This window comes from Talpa occidentalis, unplaced genomic scaffold (genome assembly GCF_014898055.3).
Source record: "Talpa occidentalis isolate TD23 unplaced genomic scaffold, MPIMG_talOcc4v2.1 talOcc4.9, whole genome shotgun sequence".
NCBI lineage: Eukaryota > Metazoa > Chordata > Mammalia > Eulipotyphla > Talpidae > Talpa > Talpa occidentalis.
The window spans coordinates 13,072,734-13,094,669 of NW_023605305.1; the positions used below are offsets into that span (position 1 = coordinate 13,072,734).

Here is a 21,936-nt window from a genome sequence, read left to right on the forward strand (position 1 = left end):
CCAGTCAGCTCCACTCCCCTAATAATTGTCCACTCTGGGATCCCAAATCTGGCCCTCTCCATGCTTTGGGGCAGTGGGAGGGGCTGCAATAAAGTCTCTAACAGAGTCCCTGGCACACTGTAGGAGGCCCTGGCAGGTGCTGGGAGACAGGATGTCAGGCCCTGCCCCGATGGTGCTCACAGTCCCGAGGTAGAGGCAGAATGTAGATGTAGACAGCACTTACAAAGGGCTGTCACCTGCCTGCAACAGAGAAAAAGCCTGGGGGTGAGGGGGCATGCAGGAGAAGCACACTCCCCATCCTGGGATGAAGTGAAGCCTCATCAGAGCCTTGAAAACAGGGAGACTTTGGTAGAAGTGGGAAAGGGGAAGAGAGGAGAGGGCTTCCCAGAGAAGCCTCAGTACATCTGGGGAACAGCCAGGAGTTTCCTGGAGCCAGCACTTACAGGGCCAGCGGGGAAGTGGTGAGCTGGGAGGCCTCAGGGCTAAGCAGGGCCTGAAATGACCTGCTGGGAAACTATGCTAATAACAAAGGAGAGCTGAGCACATGCTCCTGTCACTGCCCTGTTCCAGGCTTTATTCTAAGCACTTGATATACTTGGTATTATTCATGTAATCCTTTCAACAACCCCAGGAGGTTTGGCCAGATGAGGAAACTGAGGCCTAGGGAGCTATGGCGCTGACCCAAGTGGTAGAACCTACACTTGAACCCAGGGTGTCAGGCTTCAGAGTTCATGTTTTTAACCAAAACCTTCCAGTTTCAGCCTATAAGTGAAGAGAGGTTCCTGCAGGGCTCTAAATGAGAGAGGAGAGACTCGATAAATTCCTGTGGTGAAGTTCTTGTGGGTCTTGGCTGTGGACCCAGACAAGGCGGGAGAAAGGGGGCAGCCTTGTCCACACATGTGCCAGGGTGATGGGGAGCAGAGCGCCCAACCGGCAGGATCACATCCAAACTCCCAGAATGAGTCTCCTTCCTGGCATGAATCCAGGCCCCGATCCATCTCCTGAGTTCTCACTCTGGAAAGGCATTTCACTTCTGTGACCTCTTTCAGTCTCTTCAACAACCCTGTGAGGTGCTCCCCATATTGCAGATGAGGAAACTGAGGCTGGGGCTCAGCTCTCAGAAGAGTCCTCTGCCTCCAGAGCCCTCTTTCAAGTTATAGCAAGTTATAGCAAACTGTGAGGTAAATCCCAGCTCTCAGAGCTCCCATCATTTCTTCAAGGATTGCAGTGAAGATTCAATTAAGTCATGTTTTTTCTAATGGCTGAGGTCAGGCATCTTGAAAGGGAAGACAGACATTTTGAGCGAAGGGCTTTCCAGAGAGAGCAGCACAAGGCATAAGACCAAAAGCTCTAAAGGGAAGGGGAGGGGCGGGGGGGGGAGGAGGGGGTGGGGAAGGACAATATTGAATGTTAGGCCTGTCCCTGCCGCCAATCCCGCTAGGTAAGTTCCTTCTTCTTTCTGTGCCTCAGTTTCCCCATGTGTACAATTTAGACCTGATGGACATGACCTCCAAATTCTCTTCAGGTCAGTGCTCTGGGGCTCAGAGTCCAAGTTAATCATATCCTGCAAGGCTGCTCCAATCTCAGCCACCAGCAGGAACAAAAAGTCTCCAGATGGCTTTCATATGGGTAAGTCCCCACCCCCAGCACCCAAGAGTGTGGGCTGGGGCCATGCTGGAGGAGTACAGGGGTCTCCTCTGTATCATCCATATGGAGGGGGACCCCAGCCTAGCTGGCCGCTGACCTGCAGCCCCTGCCCTGCAGCCCCTGCAGTAGCTACCCAGCAAGCCCTGGGAGGGCCAGCCCCGGTCTGCCCAGCCCCCCGGTGTGACCTGCCCCGTCTTGTCCCCCTTGGTTGACTCCTTGCTTAAAACGAAGGGGTTGGGCGGCGACATGGAAGACGCCTGCCAGCCCTGCCATTTATTATTTCAGGATCCCTCAGCCTCTCGCTGTTTTCCTTCCTGCGCTGCTGGAGCCTGTGACTGGCCGTGCGCCCCCTCAGTTGGGCCCCCAAGCCTGGGAACCTGTCCAGCCTTGCCAGCTCAGCCTCAGCAGCTGCCCCTTACGGGGTGGTGGGAAGTGGGGAGGAAGAGGGGCTGCAGGAAGGGAGCCCCACCCTCGATGTATGCTCAGGCCTCTGCAAGCTCCAAGTTTCCTGGCTGGGCTTTTCCTCAGGAGACTGCTCAGCAGTGATGAGCTAAGAGAGCAAGAACTCTGCTGGACAGTCCACCGAAGATTCCCAGCTGAGCCCTGGCCCCAAGCCCTGAGGCCCAGCCAGCCTGGGGGAAACCCAGCCTGCCCTCCTGGACAGAGTGGTGGAGGGCCCCAGACTCCCATCCTCAGGCTTCTCTCTTTGGCCTAGTGGGATCCCTCCCTGCCTCCCCCTGGGCTTGACAGCCATCACTAATCCCTTTAACACCAGCCCAGTTTCTTTAACATGTCAGGCTGTTTCAGGGTGACAGAGAGCTTTGCTCACACTGCTGTGCCTGCCTGGAGAGTCCCCCCTCCCCTAACCTAGCAAAGCTTCATAGGGCCCCCTCCCTACCAGACAGAACTGACCCCTCCAGAACTCACCCCCAACCTTTATGCCACCCTACACAGACTTTTATGAGACCGTTCATGGCCCTTATTTATACTTCAATTTTCTCTTTGGGGCTGAAAACTTGAAAAGGGCAGGGACTGGCCCCTTTGGCTTCGTGTCCAGCACACCTAGCCCAGAGCCTGGTGCAGGAGACACTTGCAAAATAAATGGGCGAATGAATGAACAGATATTAGTAAGGCCCTTTGGGAACACAGGAGTTAAGACCTCATAGTTGTGAGGTCCAAATTCTGGTTCCAGTTCTCTTAGCAGTGAGACCCGGGGCAAGGGGCTAGCATCTCCAGCCTCTGTTTCCCCATCTGTCACATAGGATAATAACAGCACCGATCTCATGGGACTGAATGTAGTCAGGCATTTAAACTTCCCTGGCACACAGGGAGGGCTGCTTGGGAGCTACCCTGCCTGTAGACACTATCTCTGTCTCCTCAGGCTGCCCAGGGGAATCCCCTGAAGGGTTGCAAAAGAGGCCAGAACCTCACTAGAAGCTATTAAGTCAGAGTCCCTGGGGTGGGGGTGTGGAGTGAGAGGTGAAGCACTCCCATGCGTTCTGAATCCCCAAGACTGGACACTTACTGTTAAAAGAGTTACCAGATTTAGCAAAAATCAATACAGGATTGGCAGCTATATTTGAATTCAGAAAATGGCTGAGTAATGTTTTAAGTATGAGAAGTCTGACCCGGCTATTGCTTGGGTATCCTGTATGTTACCTGTACGGTGACCCTATTACTAAGCTATTTCATTTCTCTAGCCTTAGCGTCTGCTGGGGGTGACAGGGTTCATGCATGGGAAAGCCCACAGCGCAGCCTGGTTTGTGCTATTCCTATTATTATTGCTTCTAACCACTTCAGGTGACATGAAAGAACCATGAAAACATAAGGTGAACTGAAAGAAGCTGGGGACAAAAGGCCTCCTATTGTGGGACTTCATTCATACGAGCTGTCCAGTATAGGCAAATTCACAATGATCAATTTTATCTTACGAGAATTTTTTTTTTTTAAATAGAGGCATGTTTTTATTTATTTATTTATTTGTTTGTTTTGTTTACACATGCACTGGGTACAGTCAGAAGTGCGGGAGGGTGAGAGAATTCACCAGAGCCAGAGCGGGGAGCAGAGCAGGCAGAAGGACAGAAGTACACTGCTGAGGGGAGCAGCGGGCGGCAGGAGAGGTCTGCGCACCATGCGGGACCCTCCTCCGGTGGCCGGGGAGCAGCCGGGGATCGAACCGGCGCTGCAGAGGCCGTGGGCAGCTTCGCAACCCAGCGCTCAACCGCTGCGCCACCGGGGAGGCCCGGTAGGGATTTTTTTTTTTAATTGAGATAAAATTCTCGTAAGATAGGGCCTCCCCGGTGGCGCAGCAGTTGAGCGCTGGGTTGCGAAGCTGCCTGCGGCCTCTGCGGCGCCAGTTCGATCCCCGGCTGCTCCCCGGCCACCGGAGGAGGGTCCCGCATGGTGCGCAGACCTCTCCTGCCGCCCGCTGCTCCCCTCAGCAGTGTACTTCGGTCCTTCTGCCTGCTCTGCTCCCTGCTCTGGCTCTGGTGAATTCTCTCACCCTCCCGTGCTTCTGACTGTACCCAGTGCTTGTATAAATAAATAAAAATAAATCTTAAAAAAAAAAAAATACCTACCTAACAGTAACCAAGGGACTATAATGTGCAGGCCTGAGAGCTTCTGGGCTGGCTCTCAACAAATGTGTGACAAAAAAAGGGGTGAGTGGGAGAGAGTAGAAGGCAGAGCTGAGGGAAGAAGCCGCCCTGTCCAGCACTGGACTCAGCTGTGCATCTGACACTTGCAAAGTACATAAGCTTTCTCTTTTTGCTTAGCTGCCAGCACAGCCCCACCTTATGCCTATTGCAATTTCCCCCTCTTCTCTCTTGTGGTTCCTTATGTCTTTAACTATCCCACAGCATAGTTACATTTTTGTTTTTAGTAAAAGGGAATTAAAACAACTTATTAAGTATCTGCTATGTGCCAGGAATATGCTAGAAGCTTTATATGTAACTTCCTCAAACAACGAGGAGTTATTATCATCCCTGATGTATAGATGGGGAAACTGAGGTTCAGAAAGGTCGTCATTCACCCAAGTTACATGACCAATAGGAATTCAAACCTGGGTCTGTGTGACTTCAGTTTCTGGACTCTCTCCCCAGACCTCAGCCTCTTCCCTGTATGCTGTGAGTTGCCAATCATATTCATGGGCAAGAGTCCTTCTCCTTCCAGGATGGAATGCTGTGTCTTGCCACCCCTGTGCCCTCGGGACCTACCACTCCACCTTCTGTTCAATAAACAGAAGCTAACAGATCACGACCGTACGTGGGCATGCAGCAGCTCACCACAATAGTTGTCACCCCGACTGCTCATCAGAGTGGTGTGGGGAACTCAGAACCACTCACTTATCCAGGCCTCACCCCTAGGAGATTCTGATTCAGTAGGTTGGGTGGAGTCTGCTGTATCTGAAGTTCTTAAAAGCTTAGTCAAGGTCAAAAACCAGCTGAGAACATTTAGCAGCTGTTCCTAGCTCAGCCTCTATAGTGCCTCCAGTGACCCCCCAGTGAGGCCCAATCACCACATTCCTAGGACAGTGGGGGGGCAGGACCCTGCTATAGTGGGCCTCATTACCTCATGGGCCCTGGGCCTGAGCACCAGGCTCCCAAAGGACCCTTCTTGCGATCACATCTGTTTAAGGACTATACTATCAAATTGCCTTCAGCAACAGCATTTTCCTTCTGCTCTGACCTGAATGTTCCAGTTTCTATCCCCAAACCCGCCCATGTTATGTCAGTGGCCAGAAACTGCTGAACGCCAGGCAAGGAAGTGAGCACTAGAGGCTGAAATTGGGGAGTGGAGATTGAATTTGAGGCCAACAACTTTCGAGACTGGGTTTGAGGTTGACAGCTCCTTGGAGGCCCTCTGTCCTTAATGTAGAGACAGTCTGGTATGTGAAGAGGCTGGGATCAGGGGGGCTGGTTCTAAGCCTATCCTGAAAAACCCTCTCGGACCAAGTTCCTGTTCACCACCCATGTCTGTGCTCCCTTTCTTAGAAGAACGTCCCTTCTGCCCTTTCCTTAAATCAGTCCAGGCAGTGTGGAGGGAGCACTACACCTGTTTGAAGGTCATCGATGGCTTTCATGTTGCCAAGGCCGGGGATCGTGTCTCTGTTATTCTTATTTTGCCTTTGGACCTTTGGCATCATCTGACAGAGCTGAGCAACGCTCCCTCATGGAAACATCCCAGCTTCCAAGGCACTGCACTCTCTTCATTACCCACCTTCCTTCCTTCCACCGGCAGCTCCTTCTCAGTCTCCTTTATTTTTTTTTTTTTTTTTTTTTAAAGAGGCATGTATTTTTTATTTTATTTAAGATTTATTTATTTGTTTGTTTGTTTGTTTTGTTTATACATGCACTGGGTACAGTCAGAAGCATGGGAGGGTGAGAGAATTCACCACCAGAGCCAGAGCGGGGAGCAGAGCAGGCAGAAGGACCGAAGTACACTGCTGAGGGGAGCAGCGGGCGGCAGGAGAGGTCTGCACGCCTCAGTCTCCTTTATTAACACCTTTCCCCATCCCCATCTCTGGATGCTGGAGCTCCCCAGAGTTTGGGTCCCGGCCCCCTTCATTCTTCTCCCAGGGGGATCTTGTCCAGACCCCCAGTCTTAAACACCAGCTAATGCCACATGAGCACATTGGTTCTTGGACTGACCACCTGCACAAGCATCCTAGGGTGCTGGTTTAAATGCAGATTCCCAGACAACCCTACTGTCAAGGATATTTGTCATTTTTTGCCTGTCAGCCCTCTGTACATCCATCCTACCTCTGGGAAATAACTTGCTGTCAAGTAGAGCTTGCTATCTGTGAAAGCTAACATGACTGATTTCTTCCTTTTCCAGCCTCCCTTGCAGCTAAGGGTACAGGCAGGTAAGGTAGGGCTGGTCAGTCAGAGGGAATCACTGCAGACTGACTTAGAAGCACAGAGCAGAAGATCCATTTTACATAGGTGGCAACAGCAGAGATGGAGCCCAGTGCTCAGGGGACAGCAGCAGAACAAGCTGTGATATTTAGTTTGTGGCAGCAGTGTCCTCACCAAACTGGCTCAGTGCAGTGACTTTGGCTGAGATCCTGCCTGCTGCCTAACCCCATTTCTCCAGCTTCCCAGAAATTCTGTGAACTATTGAATATTCCCTTTCAACCAACTCCTTTTCTGTTTGCATCAACTCAGGTTGGTTTCTGTTACTGCAATAAGAACCTAAGATACAGCTACTGAATAGGACGCTCTGGGAATGTTGCCAGTACATACTCACACAGATGCGTGACTGAACCCTGCTATCTCAACGCCGACAACTCTCAAATGTGTATCACCATGACTTTGACCTCTAGACTCATATATCCAACAATCTGGATATCTCAAAGACCTATACAGAATTCTTGATGTTCTCCCAAATCTGCTCTCCTAGATTTCCCCTTCCTTTAGAAATTTGGGAACCATTCTTGACCACTCCCCCTACATGCATCCCATCATCAAACCCTGATGTTTCTACTTATAAAACACTTCCAGAATCTGCCCACTTCTCTCCACCCATCCCAGGATGCCACCATCATCTCTCTAATGAACAACAGCAACACCCTCCTTAGCTCCTCTCCTGCCCGCTCCCATCCAGTTTCTACTCAGTGGCTGGCATGATCTTTCTAAAAGAGAATTTGGATCACATGGCTTACCTATAGAATAAAATCCAAACTGTTATCGGGGCCTGCAAGCTTCACTATGTTCTCTCCCCTGCCTACCTTCCCAAACCAAATGATGGTGTTACTCTTCCATTTGCAGCTGGCCGTGTTTCTTCCCCTCTGGCCTCCTCTCAGAGTCACAGATACTCCAGATTTTTTTTTTTTATTTTTTTTTTATAGAGGCATGTTTTATTTATTTATTTGTTTGTTTGTTTGTTTGTTTGTTTTGTTTATACATGCACTGGGTACAGTCAGAAGTGCGGGAGGGTGAGAGAATTCACCAGAGCCAGAGCGGGGAGCAGAGCAGGCAGAAGGACCTTAGTACACTGCTGAGGGGAGCAGCGGGCGGCAGGAGAGGTCTGCGCGCCATGCGGGACCCTCCTCCGGTGGCCGGGGAGCGGCAGGGGATCGAACCGGCGCAGCAGAGGCCGTGGGCAGCTTCGCAACCCAGCGCTCAACCGCTGCGCCACCGGGGAGGCCCGATACTCCAGATTCTTTATCACTTGGGGACCTCTGCCCAAGCTGTTCCCTCCATCTGGAGCACCCCCACCCCATACACACACCTTTAATCTCTATTAGTGATCCTTTTTAGTTTTCTTCTTTCATGTATGTTATCCAACCAATATTTTCTGAGTACTTATGATGGCGCTATGGTACTTTCCAGGGATTAGATAAGGTGAGATTAGATGCTATCGAAGGCAAAACCTAGTGAGAAATGTTATTTTAAAAAAGAATATACAAACAAATGTAAAATTTACATTGCTAAGGGCAGAGATACGGAGCTATTAAGGAGAACTGAGCTAGAGAAAAACAGACTAGTTAGGAGGCCACTGTGGTGTTCCAGGGGAGAGATGATGGTGGTGGGGGCTGGGGCAGGGATGGAGAGAAGCGGGCAGACTCAGAAATGCGTAGAAGGAAAAATTGATGTCCTTGGGAAACAAAGTATGAATGTGGAGGTACAAGGCTCCTGGTATGTGTAACAGCACAGAGGGAGGCTCCACTCCCTGAGAAGTTAGCACTGGAAGGGCCAGCCTGGGGGGAATGTGGTTCTGGACATGTTGAGACAGCTAAGTGAAACAGCCAAGTGAGCAGTTGGACACGAGGGTCTGGGCTGGAGGTACAGTGTGTGAGTCAACTACAGATGGGAGAGAACTAAAACCATGGGTGTGGGTGAGACTGCCTGGGGAGACAGGCTAACATGGGAAGAGATGAGGCCCTAGGAACTTCAAGGTAGCTGACCAGGAAGATGAGCCCTCAATTCACTTATTACAAGGTACAGTTCCCAACTTGTTTGATTGTTTACCTGTTTACTGCTATCTTCCCCAGAAGACTAAAAGCTCTGCAGAGCAAGAATTGCCTCTCTTTTTACTGAGCCATGTATCTGCCATGTGCCTAACACAGGGCCTGGCCTGGAGCAGTCCCAGGCACTACACTGCAGAGCTGCTGTGTCCCCTGGCAGGGCTGGCCTCATCTCCTCGGGCAACGTAACTGTTGCCACTGGTTCTGACTGTCCAGTCAAAAGCTCATTGACATTCAGGGCCCTTCAAGTCTTGCTGCACGTCCTTAGCTCTCCAGTCCGTCCTTTTAATTCCCCTTCACCTGAGCTTGCCAAACTGGGGTGCAGCTATACCTAGGTAACCAGGGTAGCACAAAACAGGATGAGCTCAGTGGCTCTCCCAGGAGCTCAGATTGTGCCAAAAGCAATGGAAGTACCCCTTGGACATGGACCTCCAGGCCCTCTCTCTTCCCTGAGATGTGTCCCCTCCTACAGGTTTCTGTGGCCATGTTTACCCTGCCTGATTCTATCCCTCCACGACCTCTGCTGATGAAACCAGGGGTGGAGACCCAGCTTCTGGAATCAATCCAGAAACTGAGCTGGGCCCCCAAATTCTCTGTCAGGAACTTGGAAGTGGGGCACAAGACTGGCTGGGTTACCTTTAGATGCTGGACAGATGAGGTCACGTGAATATGGGGGCTGAAGCTGCGTTCTGGGCTTGGGTGATGACAAGTGAGGAAAAGCACAGCTCAATATACAGAAAGAAACAGGGGCGAGAATGATGAAGCAGCTGCCTTTGTTCCTGACAACTTCCCTGCCTCAAGTGAGGCCCTATCGAGGTCTTACTTACGACCCTTCAATTCCATGAGGCACCCCGAATTCCTTAAAATAGATATCCCTGCAGCGTAAATAAGCTTATGTTTCTTATAAACAATCTCCATGAGGATATCATTTTTATTATTTTTTGTAAAATGAAAATTTTACTATTTTTGGTAAAGGGATTAGACACAGAACCAAGCAGAATGTAAAATTCACAAGAATATTAAGAATAAATCCAAGATTCAAAAAGGCTGAAGTCACAAAGGAAAAGATAAATTTGACACTGATAAAATGTCAAACTATGCATTACAAAACATGACACCAATTCAGGTAAACATTCCCTCCTAACCGCTACTCCCTCAGCAATAATGTATTTTCCCTAAGGACATACACTGGGAAGCACACACATTTCCACAGCATTTACCTCTGGGGAGAGTATAGGGATTGAAAAGTCATCACTTTAGCCTTTTCTGTTATGTCTTTTAAATTTTTTTTAAAGATTTATTTATTTATGCATGCAAAAGCTGGGGTACAGGCCAGAGATGTGGGGGGTGAGAGGATTCACCAGAAACAGAGTGGGGAACAAAACAGGCAGACTGACTGAAATACACTGCTGAGGGGAGCAGCAGGCAAGACGGAAAGAGCTCTGCTTTGCCATGTGGGTTGCTCCCTGGCCGGCTGGGTAGTGAACTCTTGCTGCAGGGGCTGCGGATTGCTTCGTAGTGCAGTGCTTAACCTCTTGCATCACCAGGGAGTCCCCATGTCTTTCAAATTTTTAATTAAAAATTATGCCCTTTGTGCAATTAACATGGCACTAAATCAATCTTTCTCTCCACACACACACACACACACACACACACGTCTTTGAAGATCCCCTATTTGTGGCAGACAGCTTTATCTAAGACCCACTGGTAACTGAGATGTACAGTATCCCATGAATTCTCAGCACTGGTCAAAATGGCTTACTTTGTTCCTGAATATGCTAGGCTCTCTTCCCTCCAATTCTCCAAATTCATCTACTAGTACTTTCTGATTTGTGGAGCTTTCCATCCTTAAGACCCATCTGAAGGTGTCACCTTCTCCAGGAAGCTCTCCCTGACTGCACCATCCTTACTGTTCTCTCTTCCCTGCTCCACCAGCCTCTATGGGCACTCAGGACAGACTCCTGGAGTTCCTACTTATCTCCCTGAGAATGGCTGCATCTTCCCAACCAGCCAGCAAACCAGAGCAGTATCTTTGTCTTTGGTGCCTAGCACAGAGATGGCATGGAGAACTGAGCAAAGAACAGGGCCTCCCCGGTGGCGCAGCGCGTTGAGTGCAGCACTGTGAAGCTGTCCACAGCCTCTGCAGCGCAGGTTCGATTGCCAGCCAGCCAGGGAGATACCCAGATTGTGCGGCAGACCTCTCCTGACTCGCCCACTGCTCCCCTCAGTGCAGCTTTCAGTCCGTCTGCCTGTTCTGCTCCCAGCTCTGTCTCTGGTGAATCCTCTCACCCTCCCGCACCTCTGGCCTGTACCCCAGCTCTTGTAAATAAATAAATCTTAAAAAAGAAACAACAACTGAACAGAGAACATCCTTGAGTCACACAGACCCAAGTGGGACCTAGGCAACCCATTTTCACCCCTGTTACTGTGAGTATCACTGAGATGATGGATGTAAGGGTGGGGGCCCAGGACAGGAAGAAGGAGGGTCACAGAATATTATACTCATTAATATTCCCTGACATTTGCAGTTTCACAATTAAAATGAAAAAAAAAAAAAAAAAAAAAAAAGCAGGGAGTACCTGGTGAAAGGGAATGCCAGCATCAAACTACGGGTAAATATAAACATGAATGCAAACCAAACAGGGACCTCAGGAAAGTCCAATCCAAAGGTCAGATTCTAACTTTTTGGGCAATGAAATGCTAAAGAGAGACACTGTATTTGGGTGCCACAAGCTTTTCAGTTGCAAAAATGAACACTTACGTGCAAAAAAAACGAAGTCCCAGAGGCAATGGAGGCTAGGTTTTGTCAGATTTGAATTACAGCAAAGCTGTGCCCTCACCAGGGCCTGCTGTGGTCTCCAGACCCATTCCAAGGGTCCCCCACTTACCCCTCCCCCGGAACACACAAGTGAGCCACAAAGGCCAGATGCAAGGGCATAAACAGGCATTTCTGTCCCTGGACAAGAGTTCAGAGTGCAGCCCCTTCTGCTGTTCTTGCTTTGATTTAACATTTTAATGAACAACCCAGAGAAGAGGGTGAACTGTGAAAGCCCTAAGGATGCCCACGACGGTACTGAGCTCTTTTAGGTCAAGTAACGCAAGTCTATGAAGACAAACTTGAGGAAGCACTCTCCTCAGGATAAGGCTGTGCGATCTCCCAGTTAGATATCCACATTCACAGGCAGTGAATTCCAAGCTGCCAAGAAAGGAGGCCAAAGTACTGACGACTTCTTAATGTCACTAAAACACATACCCCTATTATGAGCAAAACACTAGGTTGAGCTCTATAAGAGAACTGAGGACCAATCACTGCCGAAAGAGCTGTCAATTAACCGGATAATCATTCCCTTTATCAGGAGGCATGCTTTACACACACTGACTCATGTAACACCATGCCCTGTCAGGTAAACATCGCTACCCCCATTTTATAGATGCCGAAAATGGAGCTTATGCAGATCAGGGCACCCAAGTTCACATACTGGCAAATTACAAGTCCAGAATTTGAACACAGGCCGGCCTTCCCCAAAGTCAATCTTCTTTCCACAATTTTGTATCATCCTTACAAAGTGATACACAGAGTTGGAGGGTGTAAGTTCAGAGAGGAGGACAGACTGTCCAAGACACTGATCAGCCAAGGGTATTATGAACTATTGAGCTTTGTGTCTCCCACACTGTCGCTACTCAACACTCTTAGGAAGATTGGAAGGCAACAGTCCCTTCTGGGTCCAGAATGCCCCAATTCAGGGGCCCCAGTTCAGTGGGGCCCAGTTCAGGGAATCTTCTGAAAGGAAGTTGCAAAAGCACTTTATTATCCCCTGGCCCAAAGTACTGGAGTGTCTGTCCCAGAATATTCCCTGAAGAGGAGGCTTGGGAAAGCACAGAAGGTCTGGGGAGAGGAATGAACTCCAATGAGCAGGGGAATGGGGTGGGGCAGCCTGCTAGGGCGAAAGAAAAGGCCTGGGACGCTTTGCAGAGAAAGACAAAGAGGAGAGGGGAGGGGGGAAGCCTCTAAACTTGCCAACAGCCTGGCCAAGGTGAACCTCACTCCTGGCTCCTTCTCATTCGCATTCATTCCACAAACACCGGCCAGATCCCAGATCGCAGAACTAACAGCCCGGGGGACGGGGCCTCACTGCAGCCCGGGAGAAGTCAGTTCTGGACCGAGGCAGGAAGGCCTGCCTGTTCTCCAGGAGAGTGACTGGGGGGCACACTTGTGGGGTCTCGAGATGAAAACCCCAACAGATGCAGAAAGGCGCTGAGCCCCCCCCCCCGCTCCCCTCGCACGACAGGGCAGGTCACAAGGGCCTCGGGGGCATGTCCCCGACCTGTTACGTCTGTCATCAAGGTGACTTCGAGCTCCCTCACAAAAGGCCCCCTGGGCCCTTCCTGGCCTCGACGGCGAGGGGCGCAGAAGTTCGCGATGCGCTGGGTTCTCACAGATTCAGAGACGGGGTTGGTTTCTGGGGTGCGGTAAGAGACATCAAGCTGGGTCACGCCTATGAAGGTCAAGGCGAGGCCCGGCCTGGACCCCCGACCCCTCCCGCCTCGGCCCCTCACCTCCTCCCGCGCCAGCGCCGCCCCCCGGCACCGGGGCATCTTGGCGGCAAAGGCGGCGGCCCCGGCCGGGGAGCTGAGGTCCTCGGCGGCGACGGCCAGAAACTCGGCGACGCTGAGCTGCTCGGGCATGGCTGGCGCGGGGCGGGGGCACCGGGGCTGCCGGAGCAGGGAGCGGGGGCGCTGGCTGCACCGCGCTGAGCCGGCCTCACCACCCGCCCCGGGCGCCGTCCAGGCCTCCACGCCCCGCCCCCCCAGCGCGCCCCGCCCCCGACTCCGGAGCCGGGGCCAAGCGCGTCGCGGGGCGTCGGGTAGCTGGGAACTCCACGCCCCTCCGGATCCTCGGCCCCGCCCCCTAGAGCTCTTAGGCCCCGCCCCCTGGCCGCCGGGCCCCGGAGAGCCCCGCCCCGGCCCCTCGCTGGGCTTTGGCCCCGCCCCGAGGCCGCCAGGCCCCGCCCCCAGGCCGCTCGGCCCCGGAGAGCCCCGCCCCGGCCCCTCGCTGGGCTTTGGCCCCGCCCTGAGACCTCCAGGCCCGCCCCCAGGCCGCCCGGCCCCGGAGAGCCCCGCCCCGGCCCTCGCTGCCCTACCCGCGGCCCCCTCTCCGGGCTGGTGGGCCGCACCCCCAGGCTTCGCCGTCTGCAAGCCCCGCCTCCTCCCAAGCGCCCCCAACGCCGACCTCCTTAGTGCCCCGTCCCCGATCGCCGCGTCTCCGAGTGTCCCTTTCCTCCTCGTCTCCTGCCAAGGCGTTCCCGGCCCCACGACCCCGCGCCTTCGGCCTGACTCCTCCCGGCTCCGGTCTCTCCCCCAGCCCCGCAGTCTCGGAGCCTGGACTTCGCCCCGAATCGCCCCAGCTCTCCCCGGTCCCGCGCCCCCTGCTCTCAGCCCGAGTTCTGCGCGCCGTTTGGGCCACCCACCCGGCTCTGCACCCACCCGGGCCCTGCACCCACCCGGGCCCTGCACCCACCCGGCCCTGCACCCACCCGGGCCCTGCACCCGTCCGCTAGCCGCAAGCCCTACTCCGGGGACTGTGTGACGACCCTGTGTGATTTGGGGAAAACTGTATCCCTTCTTGAAACCTTACTTCCCTTATTTGCGAAATGGGAAGTCTGATGTCCAGCTGGTTGTGAGGTTGCTGGGAAAGAACCCGACAGGTGAATGTGCCCGATAGGTGCTCAGTAACTGGCTCCCCCTTACCGGGCCCTGTTACCTTTGCTTGTCTCTTCCAGGGCCCAGTCTGGTGCCTTTCAACCCTGCTCATTCTAAAGACTGCAATCCCTCCCCACCCACTAACTCAGCGTCTTGGGTGGAGGAAGGAGCTGCTTCGGGATAGAAATCCACTTAGGCTTAGTTCTGGAGCATTAGGTGCTCTGGAAGATCCTTTCAGGTGAAAAAATAAATAAATAAAATAACGATAACAAAACAGGGATGCACCACAATAAAGAACATTAGCTTTGGAGTCAGGCCTAAATTTTAGTCTTGGGACTGCTGTTGATCAGCTGTATGCAGCTGGGTAAATTGCTTGCTTCTCTAAGCCTGAATTTCCTCCTCTTAAAATGACCTAATTGTATTTTGCCCCGTAGAGTGATTGAGAGGATTATACAGTTTACACAGAAAAAAAAAAATAATAATACATTGAAATACTACCAGCTGACGATATTATGAGTAATGTTTTTCTTTTGGCAAATCTGTGTATATTCTAACTTTTCAGTAAGGAACATGCACTACTTGTGTAATAGCTTTAAATGTTGAAGAAATATGTCTAATCTGATGGAGGAGACAGGACAAATATGCTGTGAAAACCGGCTCATGACTCCACGCCTCAACCCACTCCTGTTTGTTTTCAACTCTGACTAGTCCAAAGAGTTATTTCAAGGTCACCTACAATCGCCTCTGAAAATGCAACAGGTGCTTTCTTTGCTTGACTCCTAGGAGTGTTTGACACCATTAACCCTCCTTCTTGAAAAGCTCTTTCCCTTGAAATGTGGGACAACCATTTTCTTGGCAGTCTTCCTCCCTCTCTGGTTGCTCCTTCTGGGGGTCCTCCCCTAGATGGACTTCCTCTGCAGCTGTCTTAAATGATGGACTCATGGGCCTCCCTGGTGGTGCAAGGGGTTAAATCTTAGCATTGTGAAGCTATACACGGCCACTGCAGCATGAGTTGGATCCCTGGCCAGGGAGCTGACCCACAGGGCGCAGCAGACCTCTCCTGTCTCGCCCGCTGCTCCCCTCAGCAGTGCATTTCAGTAGATCTGCCTGTTCTGCTCCCCACTCTGTCTCTGGTGAATCCTCTCACCCTCCATACATCTGGCCTACACCCCAGCTCTTGTATGCATAAATAAATAAATCTTTTTTAAAATATGATGGACTCATCGGGCACTCTCTATTAGACCCTCTGCTCTTCTCATTCTACCCACACCTTGATCCAACTCCACCAACTTCCTTTACACCATTAATGTTGATGTCTTCTGTATTAGTTCCTTATTACATTGCTGTATCAAAATTATAGCAAACTCAGAGGCTTAGAATAATACATTTATCCTCTACAGTTCCAGAGGTCAGAATCCTGAAATGAATGTCATTGGGTTGAAATCAAGGTATCAGAGGGGCTGCACTCCCTCCAGAGAGGCTAGGGAACACCTAGTTCCTTACCTTTTCCAACTTCTAGAATTACATTCCTTGCATTATTTGACCTGTGGCCAACTTCCTTCATCTTCAAGGGCATCTAGCTCTGTCTCATATTGCCTTCTTTTCTGTGGTCAAATCTCGGTCTGCCTCGTCTTATAAGAACATATGTAATTACATGTAACACCCACCGAGAAAACCCAGTATAATCTTCCCATCTCAAGATCTATAACTTAATCACCTCTGCAAAATTCCTTTTGCCAAATGAAATACACTTACAGGTTGTAGGGTTAGGACCTAGATATCTTTGGGGACTATTAGTGGGTCTGCCAATCTTCCAAGTCTCTGTCTCCAGCCTCAACCCTTCTCTGGCTTAGATCTATGTACACAAATGTCTATGGGATGTTTTTACTTGGCTGTCTCACAGACAGACACCTCAAATGCCACATGTCCAAAACAGAACTCAATACCTTGTACCCTTCAGTCACTGCCTTTTTGGAAGGCACTACCACGAGTCCCCCCTCTCTCCCCCCACAACCCACCCCCGGCCAATTATCAAGTCTTATCACTACTTCCTAAAGGCCTCACAGAAGAGGCCACCTTCTCCATCTCGAGCTCGACCCCAGTCCAGACCTTACCACCCCTTATGTCCTCTCTGATTTCCTTGACCTTAAATTTCACATACATGATCTGTTGCTCCCCTGATTAGAACTTTTCAGTGGCCCTCATTGCTCTCTGGATAAAAGCCAGATTCTTTTCAAGGCTCTCCAATCCTGTATGATCCCATTGTGTCTGCCATTTACAGACTTTTTTCCCACCATCGCTTCCCCACCAGGTTTTGACCCTCTCTCTAGTCTTCCCTCTGCTTCTGGGACTCCCCCACCTCCTTTCAACTGGTCAAGTTAGATGTCAGCTCCTTCAGGAAGCTTCCCCAATGTCCATCTAGGGGCTCCTACAGGACTGGATGGCCCCCACTCCCCAATAGCACTTCTCACTGTGGCCTGTAAACGCCTGTGCACCAGTCTGGGTCTCTGGTCCACTTATTTATTTGAGCCCTTGCTATCTACCACTCACTCAATGCCCACAGCATGCTAACATTATTCTTTCCATCTTCAAGTTAGAGGTGGGAAACTAAAGTGTAGAGAGGTCAATTTCTGTAAAGTCAGAATAAATAAGTGATGTAAGCAAGATTCCAATCCAGTCTGCATGACTCCAAAGCCATTTTTGTAGTATTTCCTTATTTAATCAGAAAATTATGCTACCTAAATTAGAACAGTGCTTTTTACGAATTAAATACATGTAAAATATTCTTTTTCTCTCCTATAAGTACAACTTGCCACCCAGCAGAGGCAGAATGCTGCGTGATATCTTGTAAGCTAACAAAGTTCTTGCTGTTTTATAAAGCAGCTATGGTACTTCTATATCAAGACCCATATCAGAAACTCACACTAGAACCGTGTCCTCCTGGTGATGGGCACCTTTCAGAAGTGTACATTTTATTTCAAGACTTTTGGGAGAAGATTGAACAACAAATGATAAACTGATATATGAATGTGTATTATTAGCATTATTTGGAAACAGAATCAGCAAAGAACATTATCAGAATAGATTATAAAATTTTCAGGAATTTTAGGAAGAAAAAAACAAACATGGGCCTTCAAGAAAATTTCCAGTTATTTCAAGCTATTTCCCCAGACCACCCTATTGATATTATCATATGGTTTTTATATTTCTTTTTGTTGATGTGTTGGATAACGTTGATTGATTTTCGGATGTTAAACCATCCTTGTGCCCCTGGAATGAATCCAACTTGGTCGTGGTGAATTATCTTATGGATACATTGTTGGATTCTGATAGCTAAAATTTTATTGAGGATTTTTGCATCAGTGTTCATTAGGGAGATTGGCCTATAGTTTTCCTTTTTTGTGTTGTCCTTATTCGGTTTTGGTATTAGTGTAATATTGGCTTCATAGAACGTGTTTGGTATTGTCCCTTCCTTCTCAATTTTTTGGAAGAGTTTGTGAAGGATAGGCACTAATTCGTCTCTGAATGTTTGGTAGAATTCATTTGTAAATCCATCAGGTCCTGGGCTTTTATTTTTGGGGAGGTTTTTGATTACCATTTCGATTTCGCTAATTGTAATTGGTCTGTTTAGGTGTTCTATTTCTTCTTTATCTAGCTTTGGGTGATTGTAGAGTTGTAGGAATTTGTCCATCTCCTCTAGATTGTTGAACTTGTTTCCATATAACTGTTCATAGTAGTTACTGATTATTCTTTTGATTTCTGCTGTGTCCGTTGTGATTTCTCCTCTTTCATTTATGATCCTGTGTATTTGTGCTTTCTCCCTTTTTTCCTTTGTGAGCCTGGCTAGGGGTTTGCCCAGACCACCCTATATAGACATTTACTTGACTGGGGCTATTTCAAGGGAAGCGTTTGAGGCAGACTATTTATGAAATAGCTGTTTCCAGATCCCTGAACTACCCAGAACAAATTGGGCTGCCTGAAATTCCCTCTCTCACTTAAACATTGACTAACAGCTCTAGGTATATGCCAGAGTGGAAGATGGGCAAAATAATGGGCAGTTCTCAGGAACTTGGGCTCAAACAAGTATAAGATGCAACGTCACTGCCCTTAAGGAGGTGCTATGGGAGTTAAAGGTGGGGAGTGGAAAGAGAAACCTTCTGGAATCTGCTTCTCCTCCTACATATTCTTTCTTTTACCCAATTAAGACAACCTTTTGCTTTTAATTAAATATTATGTGAACAATTCAACAACACTAAATTTCCAGGTTTAGGAAACCTACAGGCCTTTGATATCATGTCATACCCAAGATTATAAGTTCATACTGGATCAAAATAGAGAAGGAAAAAAAATGTAAGTATCCCAGTGTTTGATGTACCTAATGCACATACACTTTCCTTGTCAGAACTTTCTAAACAGAACCTCTTTAGAGGCCTCTCTTCATTTCTGCACTCAGCCAGCAAGTACAGAGTAGGGAGCAGCTGCCTGGACAATTGTCCACCAGCATCAATGGATTATTTTGGGTCATAGACAAACTGCCATCTGTTGAGAGGAGAATCCAAGATGTTGCTGGAATTGAGAGGGAGGGTAAGAAATGAGCTCAGAGAGGCCCTGGATTCATGCTTTGTGAGCATGTGTGGGCAGCAATAGGAGCTGGGGAAGGAGTTCAATGCCTATACTTCAATATTCTTCAAAGCTTCCTCTGATCAAGTTTTTTTTAAAGATTTATTTTTATTTATTTGTGCATACAAGAAATGTGATATAGGCCAGAGTGCAAGGGGTGAGAGGATTCACCAGAGAAAGTGGGGAGCAGAACAGGCAGATCTGCTGAACTACACTGCTACTGAAATACACTGCTGAGGGGAGCAGCGGGCGAGACAGGAGATGTCTGTTGTGCCATGTGGGTCAGCTCCATGGCCGGAGATCCAACTTATGCTGCTGAACTTATGCCCCTGAACTTATGCTACAGTGGCTGGCGATAGCTTGATAGCGCTGAGACTTTAACCCCTGTGCCAGAAAAAGGGAGGCCCTTTTTCTGATCAAGTGTTTGCTCCACTAGTCACTGAAACTGCTCTCATCAAGGTCACAAGCTCGACCCCAGGGTCAGAGTCAGTTCTCACCCTGCTTGCCCTTCTCCTGCATACTTCCTTCACTTGGCCTTCAGGTCACATACAGCCTTGACTTTCTTTTTCCTACTCTGATGGCTCCTTCCTGATATATTGAATATTTTGTGGGTTCTTTCTGCTCTTTCTGATTTCTTACCACTGAGAACCCCTCTCCTTAGTCTTCTACTCTCCTATTTCTCTGTTCACTCCTGATAATCCCATCCAGTCTTACCAAAATAAATCCCATCCCATTTATTTTTTATAAAGATTTATTTATTTATGCATACAAAAGCTGGGGTGCAGGCCAGAGGTGCAGGGAATGAGGTGAGAGGATCCACTAGAGACAGAGTGGGGAGCAGAATAGGCAGGTATACTGAAATACACTGCTGGGGGGAATAGTGGGCGAGACAGGAGAGGTCTGCTGTGCCATGTGGGTCACATCCATGGCTGGGGATCGAACTCATGCTGCGGTGGCTTCAGACAGTTTCATAGAGCTGAGTTTTAACCCCTTGTGCCACTAGGGAGGCCCTGAGTCTCGTGACTTTAAATAGAACTTTGATTCTATTTTTTTTAATTTTTAATTTTTTACATCATTGTTCATTTTTATAGAACTTTGATCCTGATGATTCCTAAACATATAACTCAAACCTGTACCCTTCCCGTGAACTCCAGGTTCTTGTATCAACTGCCTCCTGGACACTCCCACCTGGAAGTCTCACAGGGCATCCTGAAGTCAACCCAAAGCCAAATTTCCTCACCAAACTGCCTCCCTCACATCAGGAAATCTGTTTACTTTCTCTCAAAAACACCCCGAATCCGCCATTACTCATTATTTCACTGCAACCAACCTGGTCTAGGTCACCCTCATCTTTTGCCTGTATTACTTCAGGAAACTAATAATTGGTCTCTCTCCTTTAACCATAGATCTCTGCAGTCCATTATCAACAGAACAGCAAGTGATCCTTTAAATGATGTCAGGTCATATCATTTCACTCCTAAAAGCCCTCTAATGGATCATCATTTCACTCAGACTAAAAGCTGAGTCCTTGCCTGACCTGTGAAGCCCTGTATAAACTGCCTCTTTCTGACCTCATCTACTCTCTCCCCCCTGCTGGTTATTTGAATCTGGTGCCCTCACACTGGCTTGCGTTGTTGTTCCTTGAATGCAGTGGGTATATTCCAACCTCAGGATTTTTGCACTGGGTGTACTACTTACGGGCACCTATCCATTAAAGGGGGGCAAGAAGGAGGCTAACCTAGATCAGCCCAGAAGCTGAGGGGGTTGAGTTGCACGCCTGACCCAGCTCAGCCTCCCCTAGGGGGTCGAGAGGCAGGCCAGCGGCAGGTGGGCCTGGAGGCAGAGGGGACCATCTGTAGGCGGGTCCAAACTCAGACTCGGGGCTGACTGTAACCTGCATATCAGTCAACCTGCATATCAGCCCTAGTAAAGCCTGGAGGTTGAGGGGATGGACCTGCAAGACAGTCCAAGCTTAACCTGGAGGATGATGGGGTTGACCTTCAGGCTGGTCTCAGCTCAGACTTGAGGCTGAGGGGGTCAACGTGTAGGCCTGCCCCCATCAACCTGGAGGCTGAGGGAGTTGACCTGAAGGCCGGGCCAACTCACCAGGGAGGCTGAGGGGGTGGACCTGCAGGTCAGTCAAAACTCAGCATGGAGGCTCAGAGGGCAGGTCCCAGCTCCACCTGCAGGCTGAAGGCATCCACAGCAAGCTGGGCCCAGCATAGCCTGGAGGTTGAAGGGATACACTTGGAGGCCATTCCCAGCTCAGCCTGAAGGCAGATTGTCAACCTGCAGGCCACTCTGAGGTTAGCCTGGAGGCTGAGCGTGTAGACCTACAGACAAGTCCCACTCAGCCTGGAGACTGAGGGGGTTCACCTGCAGGCCGGTCACTGCCTGGCTTGGAGGCTGCTGGGGTCGAAGTGCAGGCCGGTCCCAGCTCAGTCTGGAGGCTGACGGGGTCGACCTGCAGGCCGGTCCAAGCTGGGCTTGGAGGATGAGGGGCTCACCTGTGGGCCCGTCCCAGCTCGGCCTGGAGGCTGAGGGGGTCGACCTGCAGGCCTGTCCCACATTGGCTTGGATGCTGTGGAGTCGACATGCAGGGTGGTCCCACCTCGGCCTGGAGGCAAAGGGGTCAACCTGCAGGCCTGTCCCCACTAGGCCTGGGGGATGAAGGGTCGACCTGCAGGCCTGTTCCAGCTCAGCATGGAGGCTGAGTGGTCGATATGCAGGCTGGTCCTACCTCATCCTGGAAGCAGAGAGGACGACCTGTAGGCAGGTCCCAGCTACGCCTGGAGGTTGAGGTGGTCGACATGCAGTCTGGTCCCACCTCAGGTTGGAGGCTGAGGGGTCGACCTGAAGGCAGGGCCCAGCTCGGCCTGGAGGCTAAGGCGGTCGACTTGCAGTCCGGTCAGAAATCGGGCTGTAGGCAGTGAGGTCGACCAGCAGGCTGGTCCAAACACAGCCTGTAGGAAGAGGGTTCAACCTGTAGTCCGGTCCCAGCT

The 21,936-nt window shown here is 50.2% G+C and overlaps 2 protein-coding genes across 7 annotated transcripts in view; both read right to left on the minus strand.

The window, feature by feature from the left end:
* ASAP3 (ArfGAP with SH3 domain, ankyrin repeat and PH domain 3) overlaps positions 1-21,788 on the minus strand; it is a 51,383-nt gene extending 29,595 nt beyond the window's left edge. For 4 of the 6 annotated variants that reach the window (XM_037501249.2, XM_037501247.2, XM_037501246.2 and 1 more), the window contains exon 1: positions 13,172-13,300. In XM_037501249.2, the coding sequence (XP_037357146.1) occupies positions 13,172-13,300 (129 nt within the window). Of the gene's footprint in view, positions 1-13,171; positions 13,373-21,674 lie in introns of those variants that run through there. The other 2 variants (XM_054691696.1, XM_037501251.2) reach the window with 2 other exon arrangements.
* Positions 21,788-21,936, minus strand: part of E2F2 (E2F transcription factor 2) — a 33,007-nt gene continuing 32,858 nt past the window's right edge. Inside the window, exon 7 of the mRNA XM_054691702.1 lies at positions 21,788-21,897. Coding sequence (XP_054547677.1) covers positions 21,818-21,897 — 80 coding nt within the window. The 3' untranslated portion in view covers positions 21,788-21,817. The remainder of the gene's footprint in view (positions 21,898-21,936) is intronic.